The 27804-nt window shown below is 41.0% G+C and overlaps 1 protein-coding gene across 3 annotated transcripts in view; it reads right to left on the bottom strand.

The window, feature by feature from the left end:
* HEMG2 (Flavin containing amine oxidoreductase family) overlaps window positions 1–27804 on the bottom strand; it is a 183774-nt gene that overhangs the window by 120586 nt on the left and 35384 nt on the right. For all 3 annotated transcript variants that reach the window (XM_089999521.1, XM_089999520.1, XM_089999518.1), the window contains exons 7-10: window positions 25095–25183; window positions 24295–24331; window positions 24079–24144; window positions 10920–10960 (exon numbers count right to left, since the gene is read on the bottom strand). In XM_089999521.1, the coding sequence (XP_089855647.1) occupies window positions 10920–10960; window positions 24079–24144; window positions 24295–24331; window positions 25095–25183 (233 nt within the window). The remainder of the gene's footprint in view (window positions 1–10919; window positions 10961–24078; window positions 24145–24294; window positions 24332–25094; window positions 25184–27804) is intronic.

Genomic DNA, 27804 nt, shown 5'->3' with positions numbered 1-27804 from the left:
GACCATACACTTCCTCACAGGAGTTCACCGTCTTTGCGGCTACCCGTTCGTGGACAGTGTACATCCTCACAGAGAATCTACCGCTCTAGTCGGATTACCCGATCTGGGAAATGTACAACCTCACAAGGAATTATCGCCCTAAATGGTATACCTAGTCTTGGACCATACACTTCCTCACAGGAATTCACCGTCTTTGCGGCTACCTGTTCGTGGACAGTGTACATCCTCACAGAGAATCTACCACTCTAGTCGGTTACCTGATCTTGATCATAAACGCCATCGCAAATAATCCTTTGAAGATCCGGTCCTCAACAGACATCCTACTCGGTGATACATGCATCCATACAGTCGACTGCTCCAAACAATTGACCGCTCTTGGGTCAGTAGCCACCAATATGGGCACAAGCATGAATATCAGCAATATGTAGCGTATCACTGCACATGGTAAAACACAACACACGATCACCCATTCCTCCAATAAGGCTTCATGAACCATGAACATATTATCGCATACTTCCAACATTTCTTATCACGTGGCATATTAATTACATCACACAGAAACATATAATACTACGCATCGTGTTATTGCCACAAGGAACATTGCAATCCTCAAATAGGACCTCAAAGCATACGTGAACGACACATGAGAACACGCAGATATGGCAATCCAGCTGATTCTATAGGCGAAGACTAACTAACTCTATCCGACAGCCAAACAAAACAATTGAATAAGACAAGCACTCATAGCAATGCTCGTAAGACATACAATTACCATCAAATGGGTTAGTCCATCAGCAAGTAATTAAATTAATCGTAAGGCATAAACCATTGTATCACAAGCCATTCATAAGCAATCATACGGCAGCAGTTATATCACAATATGTAAGCAGCTTATAAGACAAGCGGCCACATCAATCCTAGTTGTCACCAGTTCGTAGATTACAAGTTGTATGCAATCACATCAATCATAAGAGACACAAGCCAACAAGTGCTACAATAAGCACCAAACAGTTCGACCAAGGGGTAAAGCAAGTCACATGCTAATATGTAGCAGCTGGCATAATGCTATTATTATAAGCATTTAACTAGTATGAGAAGCTAGATGTTACTTAGCAAAGAACTGCGTAAGCAGTTTAACAAACTAGAGTAATGCCTCGACAGGCGGGTACAGCTCAACGAGTAACATACTGAACTACCGAGAAAGTACGCAATCGACCAGTGTAAACAGGCTTTATGTTTCGATATTACTGGTCTGCGGGTATGCGCAGGCAAAACGTAGAAACAACCGAGACTAGTTCGGGCGTCTGTTATTCTATGTATTTTCAATAACCCGAATAGCTAGTTGAGTCTGCTCAAAAGGAGACGGCTTTAGCCGAGAGAGGATTCCCCAGAGGCTGATAAGCAGTGTCATGGATGCATCCAACTTCTGCAGAAGTGTTGAGCTAACTATTGTAGCCCCTTTTCCCTTAACTCCAATGATTGGGGAGGCCGGATCATTGCCCGTGGGGTGGTTGTTAACAACCTGTCCATTGGAGTTTTGTACCGCTCTGTCATCTCCCTTGACAGAACAACCAGAAGCGAATGGGTGCGTTAGGGGTTGCTTAACTAACGACTCATCCTATGTTATAGTCTTTAAACCACTCGAGCATCTTGCCTGTGAAGGCGAATGTGAGGCCATTTATGTGATTGCAGCATTGTGCATTTAGCACTATTCGAGGTCGCACGACCATCTCATCCGATCATCGCAGTACTAGACGTGTCGTGCACTACTACAAGTACTCTAGGATGAAGGGGGTATAGCTCCTCAATAGAAGCCTCAACAGGAGTGTTTCACAAAGATGTAATGTTTATTAACTTTACTTTATCTTTTGAAACAACCAGCAGCTTGTGCCAACAATTGGCATGTGATTATCTCGAATCTCATCCGCTATTGGGGTATCTACAAGTCTCGCATGACTCGATATCGGCCTCGATAGACGGAATACTGGTTTCTCAACAAAACCAGTCAATCACATCCTTCCATATGCTTCGATTTGGGCAGTCTTTGATGCTTGTGCGCAGCTCCCTAGAATCTCAAGTCGACTGTGTAAGACTGCGTACACGAAGAGCCAAGATCCTTGCGAGGTATTCCTCTCCTTAGATGAAGGTGTATCGCCAGCTCCCGACTGAACTCTTGTCGCAAAAGGGAGAGTGGTAGATGTCTTTTGCATCCTCCACAAGGATCCCTCAAACGCGTATGCAATGAGCGAAAACTTGAGCGTCATCTGCAATAGCAAGGTAGTAACAACACATATGCAAAAGCAAAAGCCTGGGCGCAAAGCGCGACGGCAAGGTAAAGACTGTAAGCAGGAGAGCAATGCAGAACCTTTGCGCGATGCGCGATGGCAAAGTAAAGACTGTAAGCAAGAGTGCAACGCAGAACCTTTGCGCGATGCGCGACGGCAAAGTGAATGACTGTAAGCAGAAGTGCAACGCAGAACCTTTGCGCGATGCGCGACGGCAAAGTAAAGGGCAAGGATCGCGAAACTGCATTCTTGAGTTAAATGTGTACTCGTATAAATATATATATTTCTATATATATTTATTTAATAGCCCCTTTTTAGTTAATTGAACTTAATTCAATTGTCCAAGTCTTCCGTGCAATCTTCCCCTACATTTGGGAGTTGCAAGCTTGCTGGCGTCTGCGAGTGTAAGCAATGGACGGCTCAGGTCGCGGAGCGCGAGCGGGATCCGTCGTACGAGCTGCAAAAATGATGATTTTAGCAAGCTAACACCAAAAATAGAAGGTCAGGGGCACTGTCGTCGTCCTGACGTAAGGGAAGCAAAGGCAAGGGCATCGTGCCCTTGCACTGTAACGACCCCAACTCATCCCCTTTGAAAAAACGGAATTTTTTTTTTTTTCTAAGACAGTGCGGAAAACTTCCCAGAGACCCGGGGTCCTCACAGTTCCAATTCCAACTGGATAGCCACCAACCACAAATCAACTTGCAATTAACATCCATAACTAACCATTACCTTTATTCATGAATTAAAAACAAATCTCGAAATAAAGTGTATGTCTCAAGTAACCACTGATGACAATAAGGAAATAACAAGAACACTAGACTGAAAAACCAAAATAAAGAGCCACTCTATCCACAAAGAAGACTGTCAAAACTCGTTGTGACTCCTGCGCCCTCCCAGTAGCTGTCGACTTCACTGATCACCTGTTCCTGCGAAAAACCAATGAAGTAGGGTGTCAGAATCGAAATCCTGTGCACAGCTACTTCTTAATGAAACAAGTGAGATAAAGAGTCAAGATGAGATATCATGCAACAATTAATGGAAATACATAAAAGACAGTTTATAGCAATTGAGAATTTATTCATGCAACAATCATAATTACTAAGCATCCACAGACAGTAAAGCAGTAGCATCTACTAAAATTTCAGCATGCAACAGGAATTAAACATTCAACACTTACCCTCATGTACTGAGTAAGGAAACCATTAAAGTATGCATGATCTAATGCATAACAGGAAAAATGCATGTCTTTTATGCAATGCATGAATCATTTTATTATCTTCCATTTAAGTCTTTTGTTTCCTTATGCATTAGATCATGCATACTTTAATGGTTGTGAGCCCCTGCTGTCAGCGAGAAGCAGGGGCAGGGGTTGTGAGCCCCTGCTGTCAGCGAGAAACAGGGAGGCAGGGGGTTGCACCCCTGCCTGAAGAAGACAACGAGGGAGGCTTCACCCTGCCTGCCAAGAGAGCAAGGAGGCGAGGCCCTTCCCTGCAAGCCACTAAGGGGGAGGTAGGGGGGTAGGGGGCTTCGCCCCTGCCTGCCGAATATGCAAAGACGGCTAGGGGACTCGGTCATCTGCCATCTCTGCAAAAGGGCAGCGGCGACGACCCTATTCCGTCCTGCAAAAAGAAACAAAGACAGAGGATGAGCCCATGTTTGCCAAGCAGAAACAGAACACAGGGAGGGCTCGGCCCTCCCCTAAACAATAGAGGGAGGAAGGGGGGTCTCGGCCCCTTCCCAGCGAAACACAAACACAGGGAGGGGGTTGACCAATTTCCTGCGCAATAAACAAGCAGGGAGGGGCTCGACCCCTCCCCTGTATAAAAGACAAGCAGGGAGGGGCTCAACCCCTCCCCCAGCATCAAGGGACCGAGGAGGGGGCTCAACCCCTCCTCCTGCATATTACGAAAGCAGAGGGGGGTGGAACCCTCCCCTGCATAGCACGTAGGCAGGGAGGGCTCGAACACTCCCTACCAACCAAAACGCAGGGACTAGCCCCTGCCGACCCGTCCGAACACTGGGAGGTGGAAGGGGCTCTACCCCTGTCCACCAAACAAGAAAAGAAGGGGAGACGACGACAGGGCTCGGCCCCTGTCGTTGTTCCCAGACTCAGGGAGGTGGCAAGGGCTCGACCCCTGCCGACGACCTGCCTGAACAAGAGGCAGGCAGAAGGCCTTGCCACCCTACCGACCAAGGCACAAGGGCCACCTAGGGGCCCTCCCCTGAGAGCCCTCTGCCAGACAGAGGAGGTGATGCAGGCGGCAGCCCTGCCGTCTGCCAAAAGGGAAAAACAACCGAGGGGAGGTGCTCAGCACCCCCCTCCCTAGCAGATCCAGAGCCACCACGATGGTGGCTCTGGTCCACCGACCCGAGAGCAGGAGGGTCGAGGGAGACGAAGAAGAGAGGAGACTGCGAGGGGTGCTCGGCACCACCCTCTGGGGAGACCTAGAGCGAGAGGCAAGGGGGGAGTCCCCCTGCCGACGACAGGGGGCTCTGCCCCCCTGTCAGTCGACCCAAAGAGAGAGGCAAGGGGGGGGGGGAATCACCCTGCCAACGATAGGCGACGACAGGGGGGGGGGAATCACCCTGCCAACGATAGGCGACGACAGGGGGGTCAGCCCACCCCACCCCCCCTATCGATCGATCCCAAGAGAAGGGCAGGGGGTAACCCCCTGCCGATGAGAGGCGACGACAGGGGGCTCTGCCCCCTGTCGGTCGACCCCCTTACGGAGAAGAGGAAGAGGAGGCGGAAGGAAAAGAAAAGAGGGGAGGTGGATGCGTACTTGGGGTCGCCGGAAGGTGCTCGTCGAAAGGGAGCTCGCCGGAAGGAGGGTTGTCGGCGTGCGAGCGTCGTCGGCGCCTTCGCTGCAAAAAGAAGGAAGGTGGTAGTCGGCGGTGGATGGGGTCTCCAGCGATCCGACGAGGGAGAGACGGTGAGGTGGGTTTCATAGTTGAAACCCCCTACCTCGCTGTCTATAGAAGACCCGAGGGAGGCGGTAAGGCTGTGCCTGATTGCCTCTCCTTTTGGATCCGGGTCGGGTCCAAATCTGAATCCAATCCGGTTCCAACAAAATTTTTTTTTCGGCTATTACAATCATATGACTCCCTCCAGTTGAAACACATAGAATAGTGCAATATAGTGCAATCAAAATAAATGTGTTTTTTGTGATGCATTTAAAATAAATAAATGAGCAAACCACAGCTCGAGGCCCACCTGACCCACGATGATTCATTCTGATCATCAATGCACCTTATGCAAAAAATCACAACGATATGCAATACATACAATGATGTTAACATGTTTCCAAATGCACAATCATTCATACCAATTTGATAATGTGCATGAGCCACCGTAATCATATGCATGTGTTCACCATCCACGTGCAAGTATTTAAGTGTGGTCAATTTTGCATATGCTTTTATGCAATTCATATACTTATGACAAGTGCACGCTTTCACTTAGTGCACATATTCATGTTAATGCATTCTTCCACCTATGAACATTCATGCAACTATATACATGTAAACCCACATAATTTCATGTATACTCAAACATTGGAAACCAGCTTCATATTAACTTGATACGTATGTCATATCCCATCAAGGCAAATGAAAATTCACATTCACAATATAAATAAGATTCAAAGTGCATATTTACAACATAAGCTGAAAGTCTTATGACGAAGCCAAACCCATTCACTCTAGGTTTGCACATGTATTGATAACAACCTGTAAGTAACATACTAATAAACCATGTCATGTCAAGCTAGAACATGTGAATAAGGCGTTTCCATTTTCGGCATGTGCTCAACTCAAAATGCACACACTCAGTTAAATCTGAAAAATTTTAGATACATCACAAGGCATATATATATATATATATATACTCTCTTTTTTTTTAGGAAATAAATTGCAGCCCAAGCCGAGCCCCACTCAGCTGGGACCTGTAGGCCCAAGGCAGGGAGCGGGTGGCCCGGACATACCCCTATACCAGTCCAGCCACTTGGCTGGACTGAACCCAACAGGGCCCGACCTGCTCCAGTGATATAAAATTATTTTTTTTGTAGCATACTCAGGCCAGCACCCACATTATATTTATCAACCTAAATTAGATTTACTAAGTAAAAACTTCAATTTGTAATCAATTTTGGATCCAGATTTAAGTAATTAAACTCCATATTTAAATCTATAATTAAATTAAACTTGAAGTCACTTAATTAAATTCAGATTTAACCAATTAAATAAAAATTCAGATTTTCACTTAATTTAAAACCAGATTTGATAAATCAAGAAAAACTCTGGTTTATTTAAATCCAAAACCAGATGTAGATTATTCAACAAAAAACTCAGGTTTTATTAACTCTAACTCCAGATTTATTTATCAAATAAAAACTCATTTTTTTTTTAAATTTAATATTAGACTTAACTAATCCAAAAACTCAGATTTTATTAAATCTTCAAAACACAAAGAAAGTAAATCAAGAATACTCTTTAACTAAACCAAAACTCGGTTTTTAACAAATCAGATAAAAACTCAGATTTTTATAATCAAATACAAACGTAAATCATGTTTTAAGCAAGATTTCAGGTACATGTATTAAATTCAGATTTTAAGCCTTAAAATATATTTCTGATTTAAAGCCTATTCAATTTAAATCTAAAATCAAAAATACAAATTTAAGATCAACCTAAAAATCAGATTTAACTTAATCAATTAAAAACTCAAATTTCTAATTAATTCCAAAACCAGATTTAACAAATCAACCTAAAAATCAGATTTTCTTAATTAACCACAATAAAAATAATCAACACGCATAGGCTGAGAGGGTTCTCTATATTTTTCCTTTTTTGTTCTCAATCAGTCCAAGATCCACTTGAAATTGGGTTTGAGCAGATCTTCGAGTTCAATCCTAAACCCAACATCAACATACCCAAACCGATGAGGCTATCAATCCATCCAGAAACAGTACATAAACATGAGAGAAAATAGGTACAGAATAAATCCAGAAAAAAAATCTGTACTTAACCTGAACAATAAAGATCTGTGTGTGCAACATTAAACCTACACATGAATAACTAATAATCTGTGCATGCATTATCAAACTAATACATGAACAACTAATAATTTGTGCATGCATTGTCAAAAAAACAAAAAGATCGACAGCGCACACTTGAGAATCTGTACATAAACATAGATTTGCAAAAATCAGTACAGGCTAAATCTGTACCAAAACATAACCTAGCAGAGATCGGCACAAAAAAAAATGGCTGAACATGGACATATACCATCAATAAAAATCTGTACATGTTCTAAAGAAAAATCCAAAATGCATAAACCAGACCCATTTTTTTGAAAGGATGTATAAAATAAAAAAAATACGAATCCATGGAAGAGGATCCATAGATCCTCTTTCATGTATTATAGAGTAGACATATAGATCTATTCTTTTTTTTTCAAGGATTTACATCTAAATCTTGCATAGAATCGAACCGGCATTTGATTTCTTACTTGGATTCAAAAGAGGAGACTCGTACCTTGTACTTGAACCGGAGAGAATAAAAAAAATGACGGTGAAAAGGGGTTGATGGCTGGAGAAGAAGGCTTCTCCTTCTTCTTCCTCCTCTCTCTCTCTCTCTCTCTCTCTCTCTCTCTCTCTCTCTCTCTTTCCCTTTTTTTTTTAAAAAGTGACGGAGAGGGGGGGACGTTCCCCTCTTCTCCAGCCCTTACAAAAAGGGCTGGAGAGTTCCCAATATGAGAACTCTCTCCAAAGTTGCCAAACTTGTTTTAAAAAAAAAAAAATCTTTGTTGACTTTTTCCTAAAACTTCCCATTCTTTTAAAACTTTTTTTCAAATCTTTTTAAACCTTCTTAGGTAAGTAAAAAGACTCTTTTAAGAAGTCCTACTCAGCCCTAAAATAAAAATTCGGAATTGATATTATTTAATATATTAATTCTTAATTATTAATTAGTAATTAATTAAAAATATCTAAAACTTCCAAAAATAACCAAATTAACCCAAAAGGCTTCTCAACCTTATTAAACTCCAAATTAAGGCTTTATATTGAATTTAAAGCTGGAAAAAACGTTGGGCTTGGATTCGGATCCGGATCCAAGATCCAAACCCATACCCAAAACAAAAATAGATCAAGATCTGGATCAAATCCAGATTTAAGTAGGACCTAAATAGAACCCAAATCCATAACAATTTGGATCCAATCCTATCCAACTCTAGATCCATTTCGACAAACTGCTCAATTTTCAGAAAAAACGCGATTTTCGGGCAAACCAGGACTCGAATTCAGAAAAACAAAAAATCCTTTCGCTCAGAATTTTGAGACGCATCAAATGATATATTACACTAATACCAAATTCTGAATTTCGCCTTAAAATAACGCGAATTTCAATTGAATTTCGCTTGAATTTAAAGGTCGAAAACAAAACTTTTTATCTCTCTTCGATTGGCTCATTACGACCTTGTCGTTCGGACCTAGGCCAAGCCCGGTCTCAAAGACATCAGTCTAAAAATCGAGCCTCAAACAATTTTTCTCCCAGACTTGGCCAAATTTTTGACAAAAATCAAATTTAACTAAGTATGAAAATACACGATGTTATAAGGTCTCTAAATGATTTGCGAAGATACAATGTATTGTGAAATTGAGGTTTTACGCTAATGCGCCCAAGGTTGTCAACTTATCTCTTTTCTTTTTAAAAAATCGTTTTCGCTGATTCACAAAAAAAAACTCTGAAAAACAAAGGATTTTCTACTCTTTCAAGTTTATTTTAAAGGTTTACAAGTTCGAAATTTTGGGGCATTACGACCCCCCCCCCTTGCCAGTCTTTCGAGAAGGGGCAGTTGAAGGGAGGGCTTGATGCCTCTCCCTCCTGCCCCTCTAACAAAATGAAGGCCTCTCCCTCCCATAACACTTTTGCAATAATATGAGATTTAATCCATACAGACCAAAATGGTCCCAATCAAATATCAATAGAGCCATCACTTAACAAAAACTGATATGATCATCCAATAAAGACCAAATAAATAATTGAATGATACAACTCACTCACAAAACCGAACATCAAATAACCTTCAGTTGGAGCCAAACACTGGCAATCTAAACAGACAAAAAAACTGAGGTGCACATAACTCACCCTAACAAATATCTCTGGTTCAAACAAAAAGTAACATGGATCCAGAGGCCAATCACCTATCAATCAAACCCAAGACAAGTGTCAACACGATATTAAAAAATAAGATGACTTGAGGTGCACACACAACTCACCGCAACAGCTAATTCTGGCTCCATAACATTGAGGTGCACAAGAAATAAATGAGTTACACACCACACTCATAGAACCTGAGGTCAATCAAACATATATTAAATAAAACGAGTTCGAAAAACTAAGATTTAAACTAGATCTCATAAAAGCTTACACATATATAATTTGACAAGATCAAACAAATATTATATAAACCTTATAAAACATTTAATAAAAATAAATCCAACAATAGTTTAAAAAAATTAAAGATTTTAATTTTTAACAAAAATAACAAATAATTTTTTAAAGATAAGAAAAATGAGTGTTTCCTCATGCATAATGAATGAGATAAATAACTCAAGTAACACTAAAGATATATGATACATACCAGGTCAAGATTTCCCTTGAATCCAAGCCACACAATGGTCACAAATCTTTTACGAAGCACGAACTTGAACCAAAGAATCCCAAGATCCAAAAAAGGCAAAATACCAAGAAAGATTTCTCCGCTCTAATACAATGTAATAAAATATACGAAAATACAAAATGAGGGCCTCTAAGATCTTATAAGATCATAAACACAAAGTGCACATACACATACACAAGTCCAACTAAGGGACAATACAAGAGCACAAAGGCACTACACGAGCACTAAGTGCATTTAAGACATCAAAGAACTAAAGAGAGGAACACAAAAATACAAAAAATATCCATCTTATTGAGCATGAATGCTTAAGAGAAGGATTATCTTACAAAGAGGAGAAAGGCACTATATATGGAGCCAAGATGGGCATTTAAGAGAGGCAGTCTCTATTCCAACAGTCATATTTTCATATAGACACCCTACACTATACAATAAAGACAAAAATAAAATAAAGAAAAAAAATACAATGCTGTCCCTAGTGGACAGTCATAATTTACAGGAGAGCATTACCTATTACATAACATACAATATATATATATATATATATATGATTATGATTATATATACACATGGATATATATACATGGATATATATATATACATACATATATATATATATATTAACAGTAGCTGAGATAGTTCTTAAGCGACTTAATGTTCTGCATGGTGCTATTGGGGTATCAAAAGTTCAAGTTGCGTTATGTGTGCCTGTTTGTCACATGGTTTTGAAGAAAAAAATGCTAGGCAAGGCAGTAACTAAAACCAAAACCAAGGAGAAGAAGCCAAGAACAAAATCTGAAAATGCCATTTAAAATGAATCTAAACATAAACTATATAATGTGAATGTCACATGAAAGAAAATCACTGAAGGAATCGAGACTCCAGGAAGAACCTATTTGCTTTATGAGATATATACACTGGTAAACATGAAAAAGAGGAATTAAATAGAACTTACATTTTCTCCAGGTCAAATATCTCAGGAAATGCAAGATGCATCTGTTTAAAAAAACAAAAATATATGTTAAAATTATACATAAACTTGCAATTAGATCCAGATAATATCTTGTTATTTCCAGTTGATGTGTTGGGAATGATGATAAAAAAGTTCTAATAGAACTAAAACCTTTTTTGTTATTCAACTCAAACTATTCTGGTTTCATGCATCTTAATCTTGATAAATTTCTCCCAGCTATTTGATATGTGTAGCATGTGTACCTCAATATGCCTTTCACGCCCATGTCACTGCAGGTGCTTTGAAAAATAGTGCCAAGTGCTGGGTGCTTCTCAGTGCTGCCATATATAATTATTGCATACTACATGTATGCGTACCTCTGTAATTTTATGCATGCTGTGTAAATATGTTTTTATTTTCTGTATTTTTATTACATTCTCATATCGCCGAACACAATTATTTTAGGATGAAGGCGTAGTTGTTGTTGTTGTTGTATTTTTATTACATTCTCTGTAATGTTATCTATTTTCACAGCCTTAACATGTATAGACTTTACTTTAGAAACCTCAAAAGTAGAACTCTCTAGTATAAAGTCATGGTTGCAGCTATTATTTAGTCAATTAGACCTTATTGATGTGTTTGTCGTAGTTTACTTATCTACTTATTCTGATAAAAGATTGACTTTTTTTATTTTTTGTAAAGTGTTGATGCATTGCGAACCATTGTCTCTTAGATTCCTTTGAAAACCTGTACACACATAAAAACCTCTTAGTGTAGATTATGTTTTCCACCCAAGTCCCATAGGTATGAATGCTGGTACATATTACAAGATGGGTACAGCTGCCACGACACAGTTGTTTCCCAAAAGGAGGCATGGCGTTGCGGCTGGGTCGTGTATGTAATACATAAGAATAAAATAATATACCTAATATATATACAGCAGACGGACAGTTTTACATATAAATAAAAAAAAATTGTAGAGAGCCTAAAATATCTATGGAACATATAACATACCCTATATAAAATATAGTAAATGTCAATGTGTGACCGCACTCAAAAGCAACCTGTCCCAGCACCTAACATCAACATGGGTATGCTCGGCATTTTTAAGTAACCATGCTACATGGTTCTCCACTAAAAAGACTCTGACGATTACGCCTATGCAATCAGATCCACAAAACATTCAATGAAAACATTTGAAACTCAATGGGACTATTATAGAGTGTATTACCCTCAAGGGTACCAAATTAACCCACTGAATGTAGGTACGTCTTTATGCATGCATGTTCGTATCAATGAGTGTATGTATCACGTGTGTATGCAGATACAAACATACCCAGCCATGCCAAAGCTCCCATTTTATGAAAAGAACCCATGTCATACTTGTAACGCCCGTTAAAAAAAAATAAAATAAAATCGCGTCCGACTCGTGTCAGACACGTGCCCTGCACGTGTCAGACACGTGCCCTGCACGTGTCAGACACGTGCCCTGCACGTGTCGGACACGTGTCGGGGGTTTGGTCCGTTGTGTCGGGCCCGGATCCAGGTCCGAACCAGACCCGAGCCTAACCCGGACCCGGGTTCTCGAAGCCTCGAGAACCTACGTCTTTTAAAAGACGCAGACGTCTCGGGCGAGGGTCCAAAACCCTCGCCCCTTCTCTCTCCTCGCCTGTTCTCCTCTCGCTCCTCCCTGTGGCCACCGGGCGTCGGCGACTCGCCGCCGGCCACCTGTTCGCCTCCTCTCTCAGTCCGGCAGGCCTCCCGACGACGCGATGAACCCCCTCTCCGTCCCTTGTGTCGCAGGACGTCGGCGATCGAAGCCGACGGCAACCTCCAAGCTCTGGTGGGCCCCCAATCTCCTTTTTCTGCTCCCGTCAGCGATCGAAGCCAACAGCGGCCTCCGAGCATCGTTGACTCTCCTGTCGACGACCATCTCCACCTCCCGACTGGCGGTCGGCTGCGCTAGGGATCCCGACGCCGGCGACTCGCCGTCGGCCACCGCCTTCGTCCTGGGTGCTGCAGCAGCCGGCAATCGTGCCTCAACCACCTGCTGCCCCCGAGTTTGGGCGACATCCATCTCTCGGCGATTGTCGCCACTCTCAGCCTCTCTCCCTGTTATATCGGCGGTCTCGTTTCTTCCAGCCACCTGACGTCTACAGCTGTCGGCGACAACACCGTCATTGTCCCCTCTCTGCTGTGGTTGTCGTGGTTCCCGATGATCGTCATCTTCAGCAAGCAACCCCGACGGCCCCGTTGTTGCGGCCTTTCAAGGTGAAAAACCCTCCCCTCCTTTTCTTCTCCTTTGTGAGGAGTTGGTCGACAGGGGGCTGAGCCCCCTGTCGTCACCTCTTGTCGGCAGGGGGTTACCCCCCTTGCCTTTTTGCAGTCGGTCGACAGGGGGGCTGAGCCCCCTATCGTTGCCTCTTGTCGGCAGGGGGCTCCACCCCCTGTCGCTTTATTGTTTTTTGGCAGGGGTTTCGCCCCCTACCTCTTGGGGTCCTTTGTCAGGGGGCTTTGCCTCCCTACCCCATCCTGTGTTCGGTACGAGACAAGCCCCGTGCCTTCTTTTGTTTCCCGGTAGGGGGCGAGGCCCCCCTGTCGTTGCTCTTTTTTTCGGCAGAGGGTTTCGCCCCCCTGCCTTATATTGTTGTCTCGGTAGGGGGCGGAGCCCCCCTGCTCTCCTGTTGTTTCTCGGTAGGGGGCGAGGTCCCCCTGCCTTTGTGTTGCTTCTCGGCAGGGGGCTTCGCCCCCCTGCCTTCTTTTGTTTGTCAGCAGGGGGCAAGGCCCCCAGCCTTCAGTCGTTTTCCCTGCAGAGGCGGAGCCCCCATGCACCCTTTGTTGCTCCTCGACAAGGGGGTTCTATCCCACTGCCTCCTGCGTTTTACCGACAGGGGGCGAAGCCTCCCTGCTTTCCTATTTTCAAGCAGAGGCTTTCCCCCTGCTTTCATTTGTTCTCCGGCAAGGGGCTTTGCCCCCTTGCCTTGTTCTTGCTGTCGGCAGCCCCTGCCTGTTTCGTTCCCAGCAGGGCGGTGCCCCTGTCTGAGATCCTGTTCTGACAAGGGGTGTTTCCCCCCGTCTTGTTGTGGCATGTCTCGTTGTGGCGGGTGTGGCAGGGAGCTTCTGCTCCCTCCCGTGCCTTTCTCTGTGCTGGCAGACAGGGAGCTCCGGCTCCCTGCCTCTGCTGCTGTTGCCGAGCAGGGCTGAGGCCCCTGCCTCTGGCACTATATCCTGCGAGAGGCCTTGTTGTGTTTGTTGCTTCTCGTTTATATTACGACATATACTAATGTTCTAAGCTTTCCAGGTTGAACGGTGGATCCAGCTCGCCCTTGTGGCTCGAGCTTGCGCTTGCCTACGCTGTTGGCGTATGAGGACCCGCAACCCCTTAAGGTAGGAGATTCTTGCGTGAAAGGATAATGAACGGATAAATGCTAAAATAATAAAAGATAACTAAAAGAGGATGATATATGTATACGTATAATATATATACGTATGTCTTTACCTTCAAGGACGCGATTTCGTGATCCTTGTCCTCTTTACTTTCTAGCACTTTCTTTTCTGTTGTCGCTGCGCTATATGTGCCTAGGCTTTTCGTTCTTGTCTTTACATTTCATATCTTTTAACTCAAGGATGCGGTTTCGCGATCCTTATCATCTTTACTTTTCCGTACTTTACTTTCTTGTTGCCCCGCGCTTTGCGCCATGGCATTTACTTGTATGTCTTTTTACTCCAGGACATCCTGGTCCTCTTTTACGTTCTCGCACCTTGCTTTTTGCATTTACTTTTATTGCCTTGCGCTTTATGCGCCATGGCCTTGCTACTTGCTTTACTCTTCGTACCTTACTTTTTTATTGTTGTGATGCTGGTTGTCACACTTACTTTTGTATGTGTTCGTCTTTGCCTTGTTGCTGCACTTTGTGTATATGTTTTGCTCGTGCATGTATTCTTATCTCTGTCATATGCTCCTTTACTTGCTTACGCTTATCGTTTAATCGAGGTGCAACCCCATGCCTCATGAGTTGTCCTTTACCCTTGTTAGTCAGTATAGGATCTCATATCTCGTGAGTTGCTTACGTAGTTGGCTACTTGTGTGTTTCGATGGTCGAGGTATGATTTCATACCTCGTGTGTAGCTCTAGCGTTCGACCCTCGCGGTGTAGCTTCGCCCATCGAGTCTTGCCCCTCGATTTACCATTGCATTAGTATGTGCACGGGTTTGCCCTTTGTCAGCTTGCACTCCTTGAGTGCAGTTTCGAGTGTATAGTGTATATCGTTTCACTTGTCTTAAAAGCCACGACACACACTTATGCAGTTTCGAGTGTAGAGGTGAGGGAGAAAGAGAGACGGAAGGAAAAGGAGAAAAAGAGGGGAGAAGAGGCGTACCTGGGGGTCGCCAGAGGAGCTCGCCAGAGGGGGTCACCGATGGCGGCTACTTGGCAGACGCGAGGAGAGTGGGAGAGGTGATCGGGGGAGAGAGAGACGAGGGAGCGAGAGGGGAAAAGGGGGGTTTCGAGAACCTCCCCCCTTTGCCTCGTTATCTTTAAAAGGCACGAAAGAGGCAGTCCCTCCGCTGGTTTCGGGTCTGGATCCGACCCGAATCCAAGTTTATTTTTTTTTTCTTTTTTTCAGGGTTTTACATGCAATCTGATCAAGTTTACGATTGTTTGTACATGTGAAATCTAATCAGACTGCTAATGTGTATGAATGTGCAATTTGATCAGACTATCTATGTGAGTGTTTGCGTATTCTGATCAAATTTGCCAACGTCTTGTGCTTATGCGATCTGATCAGATTTGGCAATATAGGAAACTTGTGTATTCTACCCAGATTTGCCAAAGTTTTCTACTTATGCAATCTGATCAAATTTCGCAGTTTGTGTGCATGTGCAATATGGTCAGGTTGTTGATGGGTGTGTGCATGAGCAATTTGATCAACTGCCTGTAATACCCGACAATTTTTTAGAGATTTTTGTTGAATATTAATATCTAAGGTAATGAATATTTTTGGCAACCTATTTTATGATTTTTTAATACACGATTGCAATCACATCGAAATTTTGAAAAGAACGCAAGTGATTTTGTCTAAATCGGAGCTCGTAAGCTCGCAAAACATGTCCGACAACCTCAAGGGCAAAATCATAATTTTGAAGGTCAATTTTATGAGTTTTGGAAACTTGGTTGCATTCGTATCGAAAAACCAAGAAGAACGGTTTTGATTTCATCAAAATCGGAGTTAAAACGCATTCGGAACATGCTCGGCATGTTCACATTACGTGTATTTGGATCTATTTGCTATGTTCACATTGACAACTCACTGAGACATAAGTTTCAAGATAAAGCCTTAAAGTGCAGGTTTGTGGGATATGCTGAAGACTACAAAGGATATAGGTGCTATGATCCTTTGACTAAGCGCGTCAAAATATCGAGAAATGTAGTTTTTGATGAAATGAATTTTGATGATTAGCCGCCTAATTCAAACCTCCACGTTGCTCATTCCAGTCCTAACATTGAGGTATATCATCCATGGTTAAATTCAGAACTCTTCTCCAATGATAAAGAATACTGCCCAGTAAACTGCAGTCGGAAGGAGATACATGAAAAATCAGCAAGTGAAGTTCAAACGGAAGAGATTGTTACTCAAGACTTGGAGCCAACAAGGTATAAGGGCATTGTATATACCCGGCGAGAGAAAGAGCTCTCATCCATTCCTCATACAGGTTCGGATTCCCCTGATCCTGCTTCTCAGATGATGGATATCAGAAGATCCTCACGGATTCGACATTCGCTCGACAGGTGGGTAAGTTATAAAAAAATTTCATTGGATTTTCAGTTATTTTTTACATCCATAAGTAAAGAAGATGAGCCTCTCATGTTCTATCAAGCTGCAAGTTCTAAAAGATGGGTTGAAGCAATGAATGAAGAAATGGAAGCCTTACATGAATGTGGGACATGGGAGATTGTGCCTAGACCACCAAACAGAAATGTCGTTGGGTCAAAATGGGTATACAAGATAAAATATAAACCAGATGGAAGCATCGAAAGATACAAAGCCAGATTAGTAGCCAAGGGATTCACACAAGAACAAGGACAAGACTTTGATGAAACCTTCAGTCTTGTAGTAAAGATGGGAACTATTCGCATTGTGTTGAGTCTAGCCAATGAACATGGATGGACATTGAGCCAGTTGGACGTTAAAAATGCCTTTTTACACGGGGACTTAAAAGAGGAAGTCTACATGGAACAACCCACTGGGTATGCACAACGAGACGCCAAGAAGTATGTATGCAAGTTGAAGAGGGCACTATATGGATTAAAACAGGCTTCTCGTTCCTGGTTCGAGAGTTTTTCCCTAGAGATACAAAAGCATGGCTTCTCTCAATCTTTTCTTGATCACTCGTTATTCATTCACAGTGAACAAGACGTCACTACTCTTTTATTAATATATGTAGATGACATTATCATCACAGGAAACTGCGTCACTACTCTTTTATTAATATATGTAGATGACATTATCATCACAGGAAACTGCAAAGATCACATTGAGAAGGTGAAGAAGTTACTAAATCAGAGATTTAAAATGAAATATTTGGGAGAGCTGCGGTATTTCCTTGGGGTGGAAGTTGATAAAAGATGTGATACACTTACGCTTACTCAACACAAATACACGTTGGACATTCTCAGCAGGGCAGGCATGACAGATTGTAAGCCATTAGCAACTCCAAGTGTCATTCAAGAAACTGAGTTCTAGAGAAGGGGATATATATGGAGATCCCACTAAGTATCGTAGCATAGTTGGCATGCTGCAATATCTGACTTTTACTAGACCTGACATAGTGTATTCGGTTAATCAGGTGTCTCAGTTTATGCATGAACCTCATACGTCGCATATGGAGGCAGTCAAAAGGATACTTCGTTATCTGAAAGGTACAGTTGGTGATGGCCTGGTATATAAGAAAAGAGAATTAGATTCAAGCGGGGGGCATGATATCATCATTTATGCTGATGCAGATTGGGCGGGTGATCCAGATGAACGACGATCAGTATCTGGTTATTGTAGCTTCATTGGACCGAACCTGATATCTTGGAGCAGTAGAAAACAAAAGGCGATTGCTAGGTCAAGCACTGAGGCTGAATACAGATCGATGGTTGCTGCCACTGCTGAGGCTACATGGATAAGACATCTTCTAACAAAAATGGGAGAACCGATTGCTCGATCATTGTTACTGTGTGACAATCAAAGTGCCATCAATATGTCTTTCAATCCTATCCATCATAGTCGAGCAAAGCATATTGAGATAGATCAACACTTCATTAGGAAAAAGGTTGAAGAAAAGGAGATTGAGCCCATGTTTGTGCGAACTGAATAACAAGTTGTTGATATTTTCACCAAAGGGTTGACAAAGGACAAATTTTGGTTTTTGAAAGACAAGTTGTTCATGGTCCAGGACCATACACAACTTGAGGGAGGCTGAAAAGAAGCCATCGTTGGGTTTTGGACCCAAACCCGACCCGATTCATGTATCGGATCGGGTCAAGATCCAAACTTTGTATAGTGTATTTTAAAACTTATTAGAGGGTATTTTCGTACCCTAGAATTGTACACTAAACATATATATTATTGAATGAGAGACGCAGAGACGGGTGGTTCTTCTTTTCTACAGACTCTTCTCTCGTCTCTTCTTTTCTCTCTTTTGCAGAAGACTGCGTGAAGGCCCCTTTTCTGACAGGTAAGTGGTACAAAACTCTGGGGACATGTGTTTTGGTTTCGAGCGTAAAGCGACTCGTTGGTCCCAGTCCTCAGAGTTGGGGGACCCGGACTACCAATATGTCCTAGGTGGTAGCTCTTTGTTCTTCTGCAGAACTTACAGATGCATCCTGTTTTGGTTTTGGCCTTTGGGAGTTTCTCTCGGTCATTGGCCGCTCCCTTGGGATTTCAGTCTCAGTTAGAATGTTCGGGTTAATAAAATACCCTTGAATAATATATCCCCGAACGTTCCCTTCTGTGATGGTTGTCTTGGCCCGTGTGTACCCGCGGGATAAGATAATATAAACACTATTTAGAACAGTTAGGTATCATAGTGAGTGGAGTTATTAAAGGGACATTTGCATATTCTTTCAGCATGATTTATATTTTGAAATTGTAATGAACTGAAATCCTGAAATGGGTAAATATGAGATGATTGAACTATTACATGAAAGTTATGCATGTTATTGTTATTGTTGTTGCATAACCTACCTCACTTGCTTATTAATGTTGCATACCATGTTTTACTTGCTCATGTATATGACTGTTGATTACTGTTGTTGCTTTACGTGCTATTGTATATGCTAAAGATTTACACTTGACACCCACATCACATACTAGACTCATGATGTACCTGCATTAAGAGTTACAGTTTTCCTACTTAGACGTGGCAGTCTAATTCCAATCAATTTACTATTTTTCAGGTAAAGAATAGGGTTTAGGAGCTGCTGCGGGATGAGGCATCAGATCGAGATTTTTGAATTTATTGTTCCAGGGATCGCTTGGGTTTATGAAAATTTTTAATTGTTCATATCATTTAAAATCCTAATGTTAATTTTCATTGATATTGAAATGAAATAAATGTGTTGGGTTTTCTCTCCACCGTAATGTTCCGAAATGCTTAACCCTATATTATTTCTTGTTTTCTCTTTCCAAAAAAAAAAAAGTTTTCAAATTTTGGGTTAAAGTTCCGGGGCGTTACAGGCCCAGCCCAACTCTCGGTTGGACTGGTGCAGACCTGGCAGGCCTGGTTTGCATATTGTAAAAAAAAAAAAAATAATAAGTTTTTTGTTCATCTGTTCGCGGTGGACAGCATGACCTGTCAGGCCCTGTTGAACCAGGTCCGGCTGGGCTAGTGGTGGGCCATGTGCCAGATGAAATTGTTTTTAAAAGAAAACTACGTGGCTTGTCAAATTTTAACTGTCACCACATATACAGATTTTTATTAGATGACGTGCAAAATTCGATACATGATCAATTCTTGTAATTTATGCATATGTTTATGCCTATTTGAGCTTGAATGGAAACGCAAAATTTGCATGTTAATTTCCAGATTTGTTATTTGCATTAGACTTGGCTTATGTATGCAAAAGAATGGAAGTTTCATATGTTGGCACTTGGTATATCAAGTATTATTGCATGTTTGCTTTCACAGGCATGAGCATTCATAAAATTGACGTGCTATTGCGTGAACCTACTTGCATAAGTATTCACATGTTTTAAGTGAAGTGATTCATGAATGAAAGCATGCATTTGATATGAACATATGAATTAGATGAAAACATCCATTTAACATGAATATGTGAACTCATGCGCATGCATATGAATATTGTTGTTTCATACGCATCTCTATATTGGCATACATGATTGTGCATTGAAAGGCATGCGAAACGAATGCATAGTGGTATGTGATTCATGATTTTTGCATATGGATGCATTGATGGTCAAAATGAATTATCGTAGGCCGTGCAAGCCTTGAGCATGTGTTGCTCTTTGTTCGAGATGTTATGCATTGCAAAAATCAAATGTGATATGATTGTTCTAATTGCACCGTTTAATGTTGTCACAGACTGTGGTCCCGTGAAGAGCTTTGCATGTTGATTTGCAAGCTTGTATTATTAATTATGTATGTTGAATTGCAAATTAAAGAAGATGAATTAATAACAAGATAAAAGAAATTAAAAGAACAGTGTAATCTAGGTTTTCTTGATGTCTCTTCTATAGTATGAAAATCTTGGACATTGCGGTTTTGGGAAACCATGAGCATACTAAAACTCTGTATGCGTTGTTGTTACCCATAAACCTGATACTGAGGTTCTTCTCCTGGCCACAGTTTTAGAGAGAATCTGTCACTTTACCTGGGGGTGAAGTGGAATCATGGTTGTTGATTTTCAAAGCGTCCCGACATTAGATGTTGATTTCTAATGTTCTGAAGGTTGTTTCAGTCGAGGGCTTTTGGAACCCAGTAATAAAATACAAATTGTGTAATAAGCTGCAAATGGGAACCTAACTTGACCTCGGAAACTTTTACCCGTTTGGAGTACCAGCGGACAACAGTAATAAAAAGAGGAACTTAAATTGTGTGCATTTAATAAGGACATACATATGAAAAGAAAACTCTGATAAAAGATAATAATTTACTCATGCATGGGTATAAAAATCATGCATATTCCTGCTATGCATTAGATCATGCATATTTACTTGTTACCTTAATTGTGATATATTTGTGAATGCATGATGTTGTTCCCTAAGTCATGTTAAATGTTTGTATTGCTTAATTTGTGGTCTCCGTTGTTTATTAAATTGTTCCCTATTGCATGAATAGTTAATTAAGTTATAAATTTGTTATAATTGCATCCCTCTAAAATATTGTATGAATCTTATTTATATTTTTTTTATTTATTTGTTTCATTAGAGGGATTCGTAAACAAAATTCTTTGGATTCTGACACCCTTACTTTTGTATTTTTAATCATTCTCAATGCTGCCAAATGAGTTATTCTACTATTGTTAAATGTGTTCTATCTATTATTTCAGTGGGTTGTTATAGCGCAGAACAATGCTGCATATTTATGTGCAACATTGTCTGTTGTCCACTGTTTGTGGTTGCAGGTTTCTGCAAGAGAAACATACTGCCAATAGCATACTAATGTTGTCATGTGCATGTGTTGCAGCATAGTTATGACTCGGTGATTATGTTATGCTTCCCGAACAATGTAGATATGACCATAATTGTTTTGTATAACGGCAAAGTATTTATTGGATATGTTATGCATTGGATTTTCATATTTGCAATTGCTTATCTCATACGTATGGAAAATTGTGAAGATTATTGTATGCATGAGTATGATCATGTGCATATTTGAGAGTTTATACATAAAATAAATCACGAGAAAAAAGTATGTTGCAAGCATTTGTTCATATGCATATGCAAATTGTTTTATATGTACAATCTTTTTGTGTGATTGAATGTGCATTGTAAGCATGTTTTGAACAACTGTGTGTGTGCATGTTCACTAAGGATTTTGCATGAGATGCATTGGTAGTCAGACGTGAACCATTGTAGGTCAGGAGCATGTGTTGCTCTAAGACTTGTTTTATGCATTGCAAAATTCATTCTGAAATTTATTGGCTTTCTAATTTAATTGCACTACTACATTATAGCAGGTCAGGTCCCGTGTTGGGTTTTGCATGTTGATTTGCAAAACGGTTCTTATATAAAGAACTTGACTTTCGTTAGAAAGATAAAACAGATAAACATTTAATTAATTTTCTTCCTGAATGTTTCTTCCACAAAGTGGGAATCCTCGATGACAGTTTTGGGAAAACAGTGAGGATATTAAAACTTTGTGTGTGTTTGTGCCCCTGAATCCGATATGATGGTTCGTCTCCCGACCACGGTTTTAGAGAGTTTCCAACCACTTTGCCTGGAGGTAGTATTGTGGCACAGCTGTTATTATTGGTATACCAAGAAAGTGGCATGAGTGGATGCTGATTTTCCGGATGTCCCGACATTAGATGTTAATTTCTTATGTTCCGATAGATGGTGTTGATTCGTGATATTGGTCGAAGAACAAGTATAAAACTCAATAATAAAATACAAATTGTGTGTTAAGCTACAACTAGAAACCTATCTTGCACTTCGGAAATTGTTGTGCCCGTTTTGAGTATCCACGGGTTTAATGAAAAGTGAAACTAAAATTGTGTGTATTTAATAAGGACATGCATGCAAAAGAGAACTCTGATAATAACTTAATAATTTATTCATGCATGTGCATTGAATCATGCATCTTTACTGTTCTAAATTAGTTCATGCATTTTTACTTATTTTTGTCTTATGTGAGAAAACGTTAGTGCATGACACTTGTTTTTAGATGCTTGAATGGTAAATGGTTTATGAGGTGGTTGTTATTATATTCCTATGAATATTTGCATGAATTTGATTTATGATCTTTTTTTTTTTGGATTTTTAGAGGAATTCGTACAAAGAATTTCTAGTTCTTATCCGGTGTTTCAAATATTTTTCTCAGGACTTGGAGCTCAGTGATGGGGGTAACTGCCACATGGAGCCTGCAAGATCGCGTGACTTATTTATGTTATTCTTGACAGTGTGGCTCTGGATTGCATACATTATTTTATTTATGTTCTATGACATTTATTTATTGATTAATAAAGTTGGTTATTCATTGGTTGATTCAATGTAAAGATCACTTGTGGTTTGGTAGTTGTTAAGTTTGTGAGGCCCTAGATCCTTGGGTTTGGTTTTCGCAATTGTTTTAAAAAATAAATAAATAAATTTCACTTTTCACGAGGATAAGTTGGGTCGTTATATTTCACATGTTTGTTGATGGCAGATTTTTAATTTATTTTATATTATAATATTTGGTAGGCCATCCACCAATTATGCTTCATATATATATATATATATATATATCAGCTTTGAATGATCTCCATTAGACTCTCTTCTTCCTCTCTAAAGCACGTCTCTAAAAGGGTTTTTTTTTCTGCTAAGCTACAACTGAACACTAAGAATCCAGGCAGCCCGAAGGCTACAGAAAACCTATTTGTTAGCAAGAGTAGACACATAGATTGAAGATATTCCATAAATCCATACAAAAGATGATAACAGATTCAAACCAATGTGTAAGCATCATCTACTAATCTATAGATTCTACACCATCCTATAGAATATCCTTTTGTGGCCATTAGAAATCATCAACCAAGATGGCATTGTAGGGAGCCGGATTTGCCAACTGAATGGCCATCATCAATCTAACAATGTGCTCAAAGAATCACTAAATTGCAGGACATGCAATTTTCAATATAGACCATAGTCATTAAAGATGTACAGAAACTTTGTTATCATGGCCGAATATGCTAAGGTAAATAAAACCATGTCCTGGAGAAGTTAGAACATAAACACAAGAGCCTGACTAAATGGTTAGAATTGTATAAAAAAATCCTTTAAGAAAACAAAAGCCAACTTTAACCATCACTCAAAGTCCATAAAACACATTCTACCAGATGGTTTTCATCATAACTATAACACATTCCTCCCTCATAACTAAGATCACAATACTAACATATAAAATCAATCACAACATAAAAATAAAAAGAACATTAATAGGGCAAGATATTACTCACTGATAGTGATTCAGGATCTCCGCCACTGGTGCCAGCTATGAAAGGGTCAATCAGGTAATCAACAACCTTAAACACAACAGACATCAGTTAGAGCCTTACTACCACGTGTCAATTTCTCAAAGTAAAAGGCCGATAATAAGCCCTTAAGAAATATTACTAGGGGAACACAATTCAACAAGCAGCACAACATTGTGAGACTATATACTCAATCCACACCTCCTGTCCGAAGTGGCGTGTAAAGAACATCCCAACACTGCAGACATAAAGAGCACATAGGCATTTCATATTAATGTACAAAAACTATCAATAAACACCTCAGATTATGTTATTTCCCAAAAAAATTTACAAGAAAATGCAAAGTTATGAGATCAATAATCCTAATCATCATATGAGGATCCAGAATAACTTTCTAAATACTCGAGAGTAGAATGACAAAGACCAAATAAGAACAGAAATGCTGGAAACAAACTTATGGTGAATTTATGTTTAGCTGCTACAGGTTTATATATTTAAGATAAACATGTAAGCTTTTCAGAAATTGATTGAATGTCATCCGGGCTACTTTTTGTTCACATAACTCTAAAGTTGATAGATTTAGCCCCTTTAAATTATAGAATGCTTTGCGGGTAAGAGAGAGAGAGAGAGTAAATAAGAGATTTCAAAAGATAAAATTATAATTTTAGAGTGAAAATAGATAAAAGGTAAGAGAAGCAGCTATCTGATCTTTTTCTTAAAAAATTAGGCATTTATCATAAATATTTGACACCGAGGGCAGCTAAACATAAATATGCCATAAGTTGTGCCTAAGGCAACTTAAAAGAACAATTGAAAACATCACAAAATACAGGAAAATGACTACGATGGGAAACCTAATCTAATATTAGTTCATTTGAGGGTTGAAATTTCACCACCTCATTTTCAGTATGATGTAAATGAAAATCATGCAAAGAAGCAGAAAACTATCCGCAGAAAATAACATAAAGCTTATAGAAAGGAGGCATTTTTTACTCAATCACCTTTCTGATGACTCTTGATCAGGCGCCTCAGTGACATTCGTTTTCCTGCCTGAGTGTCCCAAAAGTAATGGCTCCATAATTATCTGTAACTGCATAAATTGAAAAAGAAAAGTGTAAAAGCATGATAGTCCATTAAGGAAAGTACTCTTTCACTCCAGCTGGTGCAATTTCATTGAACTTAAACTTTAGATACCACCAGAAAAGGAAGTTAGAAACCTAAAACTAGGTCTATCAATGTGAAAAACACAGTAAAGGCCATGATCTATTGTAATACTCGATAATTTTTGGGCATTTTGCTCAAAACATAAATATCGAATGAAATGGATGTTTTTGATGACCTATTTTGTAATTTTAGACTGCATGATTGTGACCACATCAAAATTTTAAAAAGAACGCAAGTGATTTCATCAAAAACAGAACTCGTATGCTCTCATAACATACCCGACAACCCCAAGGGCACAATCATAATTTTTAAGATCTATTTTATAAGCTTGTATGCGCTCGTAACATACCCGGCAACCCCAAGGGAAAAATCGTTTGTATCAAAAATCTAAGAAAGTCGATCTTGATTTCGTTGAAATCGGAGTTGTAATGCATTTAGAACATACTCGACAAGTTCTAAGGGTAAAATGGTCATTTTATAAACAAAGACCTTTTGAATCACAAACTGAAATGAAAATATGCCCTAATTATGCAAACAGTTATGTTTTGTATCATGTATTACTTTTCAATGAAAATGCTCTATCTGAATTGTTTGAATATGTTTAATATTCTGAATTACCGAAATTGGTATAGACTATCAGAAGTCTAATGTTAAAACCCAGGATTTCAAAATATATATGGGTTGGACCCGAGTCGGGTCTAGACCCGAACCCAAACTGGATACCCCCCCCCCCCCGTGTTTTTATAAAGCAACAGAGGGGGTTAGGGTTTTCTCATTCGAGAAAACCCTCTCCACCTCTGTCGCCTGCCCCCTCTCCTCCCCCGTCCAAGCTCCGACAACCCACAGGCCGGCAGGGCCTCCCCTTCCCTGCGACCCAGTCTGCCCGACCCTCGCCCCGCATCCGACCACCTGCCGCCGGCAGCCCAGTTGTCATCCCCCTTTCCAGAGCACCCCCGACTGTCGCTCACCTCCTTCCCTCGTCCTCTTTTGTTCGTCGGAGGGGCCCCCACGTCGGCTCCCTCACCAGACACTGATGGCCTCGCCCGATACCCCGCGTCGCCCTCTCCCTTTGTCACCCTCTTTCTCCCTATGTCCGGCAGACACCCCCCCTGGGCCTTTGGTTTGAGAAAACCCTCTCTGCCTTTCTTTTTCCCCCTTCTGTCCTCCATCCCCTGACGTCGGCGACACCCCTGAGACCCCCAGGTAGCCCCCGAACCCTTCCTCGAGTCTTCTTCTTATTCTCGTTCTTCCTCTTCTTCGTCTTTTTCGGCGGACCGGCGGGGGCGACGCCCCTGCCGCCTGTCGTTTTTTCGGCAGGCAGGGGCGAGGTTCCCCCTGCCTCTTTCCTCTCTGTCAGGCAGGGGCCGCCTTGTTTTCCGGCAGGCAAGGGCGGAGCCCCCTGCCTCTCCCACCCTCTCTTTTGTCAAGCAGATGCCTTGCCCCTGCCTCTATTGTTCTCTGGTAGGACCCTGCCTCCCTCCTCGCTCCCTTGTCAGGCTGAGGTCGGGCTCGACTTAACTGCAAGCCCACCCTTTGACCTTAGTAGCTCGAGCCAGGTTCAGGCTCGGCCTGTCTGGAGAACCTCACCCTTGCCCCGCCCCTTGTATTTGTCTTTTCAAAGTTTTTGCATGTGTACTCACGATTCTCTTTTTGCAACTCGTGAAACGGATTTCACTCGCACCTCGTGCCTCGAGCCATTCGTTACTTGAAGACGAGCGCAACCTCAAAACTCTCCAAGGTAGGAAAAAGTTGCGCAAAGAACAATGAATGAACTTAAATTAAGAAATTAAAACTTAAAATGAGAAAATGAAGGACTAAGGACAATATATATACGTATATCTATATATGTACGCATTTAACTCAAGGACACAATTTCGCAATCCTTGTCATTTTTCTTTCTTGTCTTTATTGCTTTTTGTTGCCGTCGTGCTTTACGTGCCCAAGTTTTTTCGCATTTACTTTTTGTCTTTATTTTCTTGTCTTTACCTTGCCGTCACGCTTTATGTACCCAGGCTTTTACTTTCGCTTTTATTTTTTGTCTTTTCTTTCATGTATTTACTTTGTTGTCGCGCTTAATGTGCCTAGACTTTTTTCTGTCTTTTCTTGTTTTTACTTTGCCGACGTTGTTCAGTGCATTGCCTTATGCATTTACTTGCTTGCATGTTTGTTTAGCCGAGGTACGGTTTTGTCCTAGTGCACTGCCTTATGCATTTACTTGTATGTTTGTTTAGCCGAGGTGCGGTTCCGTATCTCGTGCACTGCCTTATGCATTTACTTGCTTGCATGTTTGTTTACCGAGGTGTGGTTTCGTATCTTGTGCACTCCCTTGCGTATTCACTTGCTTGCATGTTTATTTAGCCGAAGTACGGTTTCGTGCCTTGTGCATTGCTTACAAGGTTTTTCGCTCGACACGCAGTTTTGCACTTTGGGGATCAATTGCATCTTACCGTCGCACCGTATTGTACACGAGCTCGCTTTTTGTTGACTTTCACTTAAGTGCAGCATTGAGCGTATTCCATTTTGTTTGATTATTTTAAAAGACACGAT

The sequence above is a fragment of the Nuphar pumila genome, chromosome 3 (assembly GCF_984573655.1).
Source record: "Nuphar pumila chromosome 3, dmNupPumi1.hap1.1, whole genome shotgun sequence".
NCBI lineage: Eukaryota > Viridiplantae > Streptophyta > Magnoliopsida > Nymphaeales > Nymphaeaceae > Nuphar > Nuphar pumila.
Note: the sequence above shows the minus strand (reverse complement) of the source record. Positions and strands in the feature narration are given on the sequence as shown.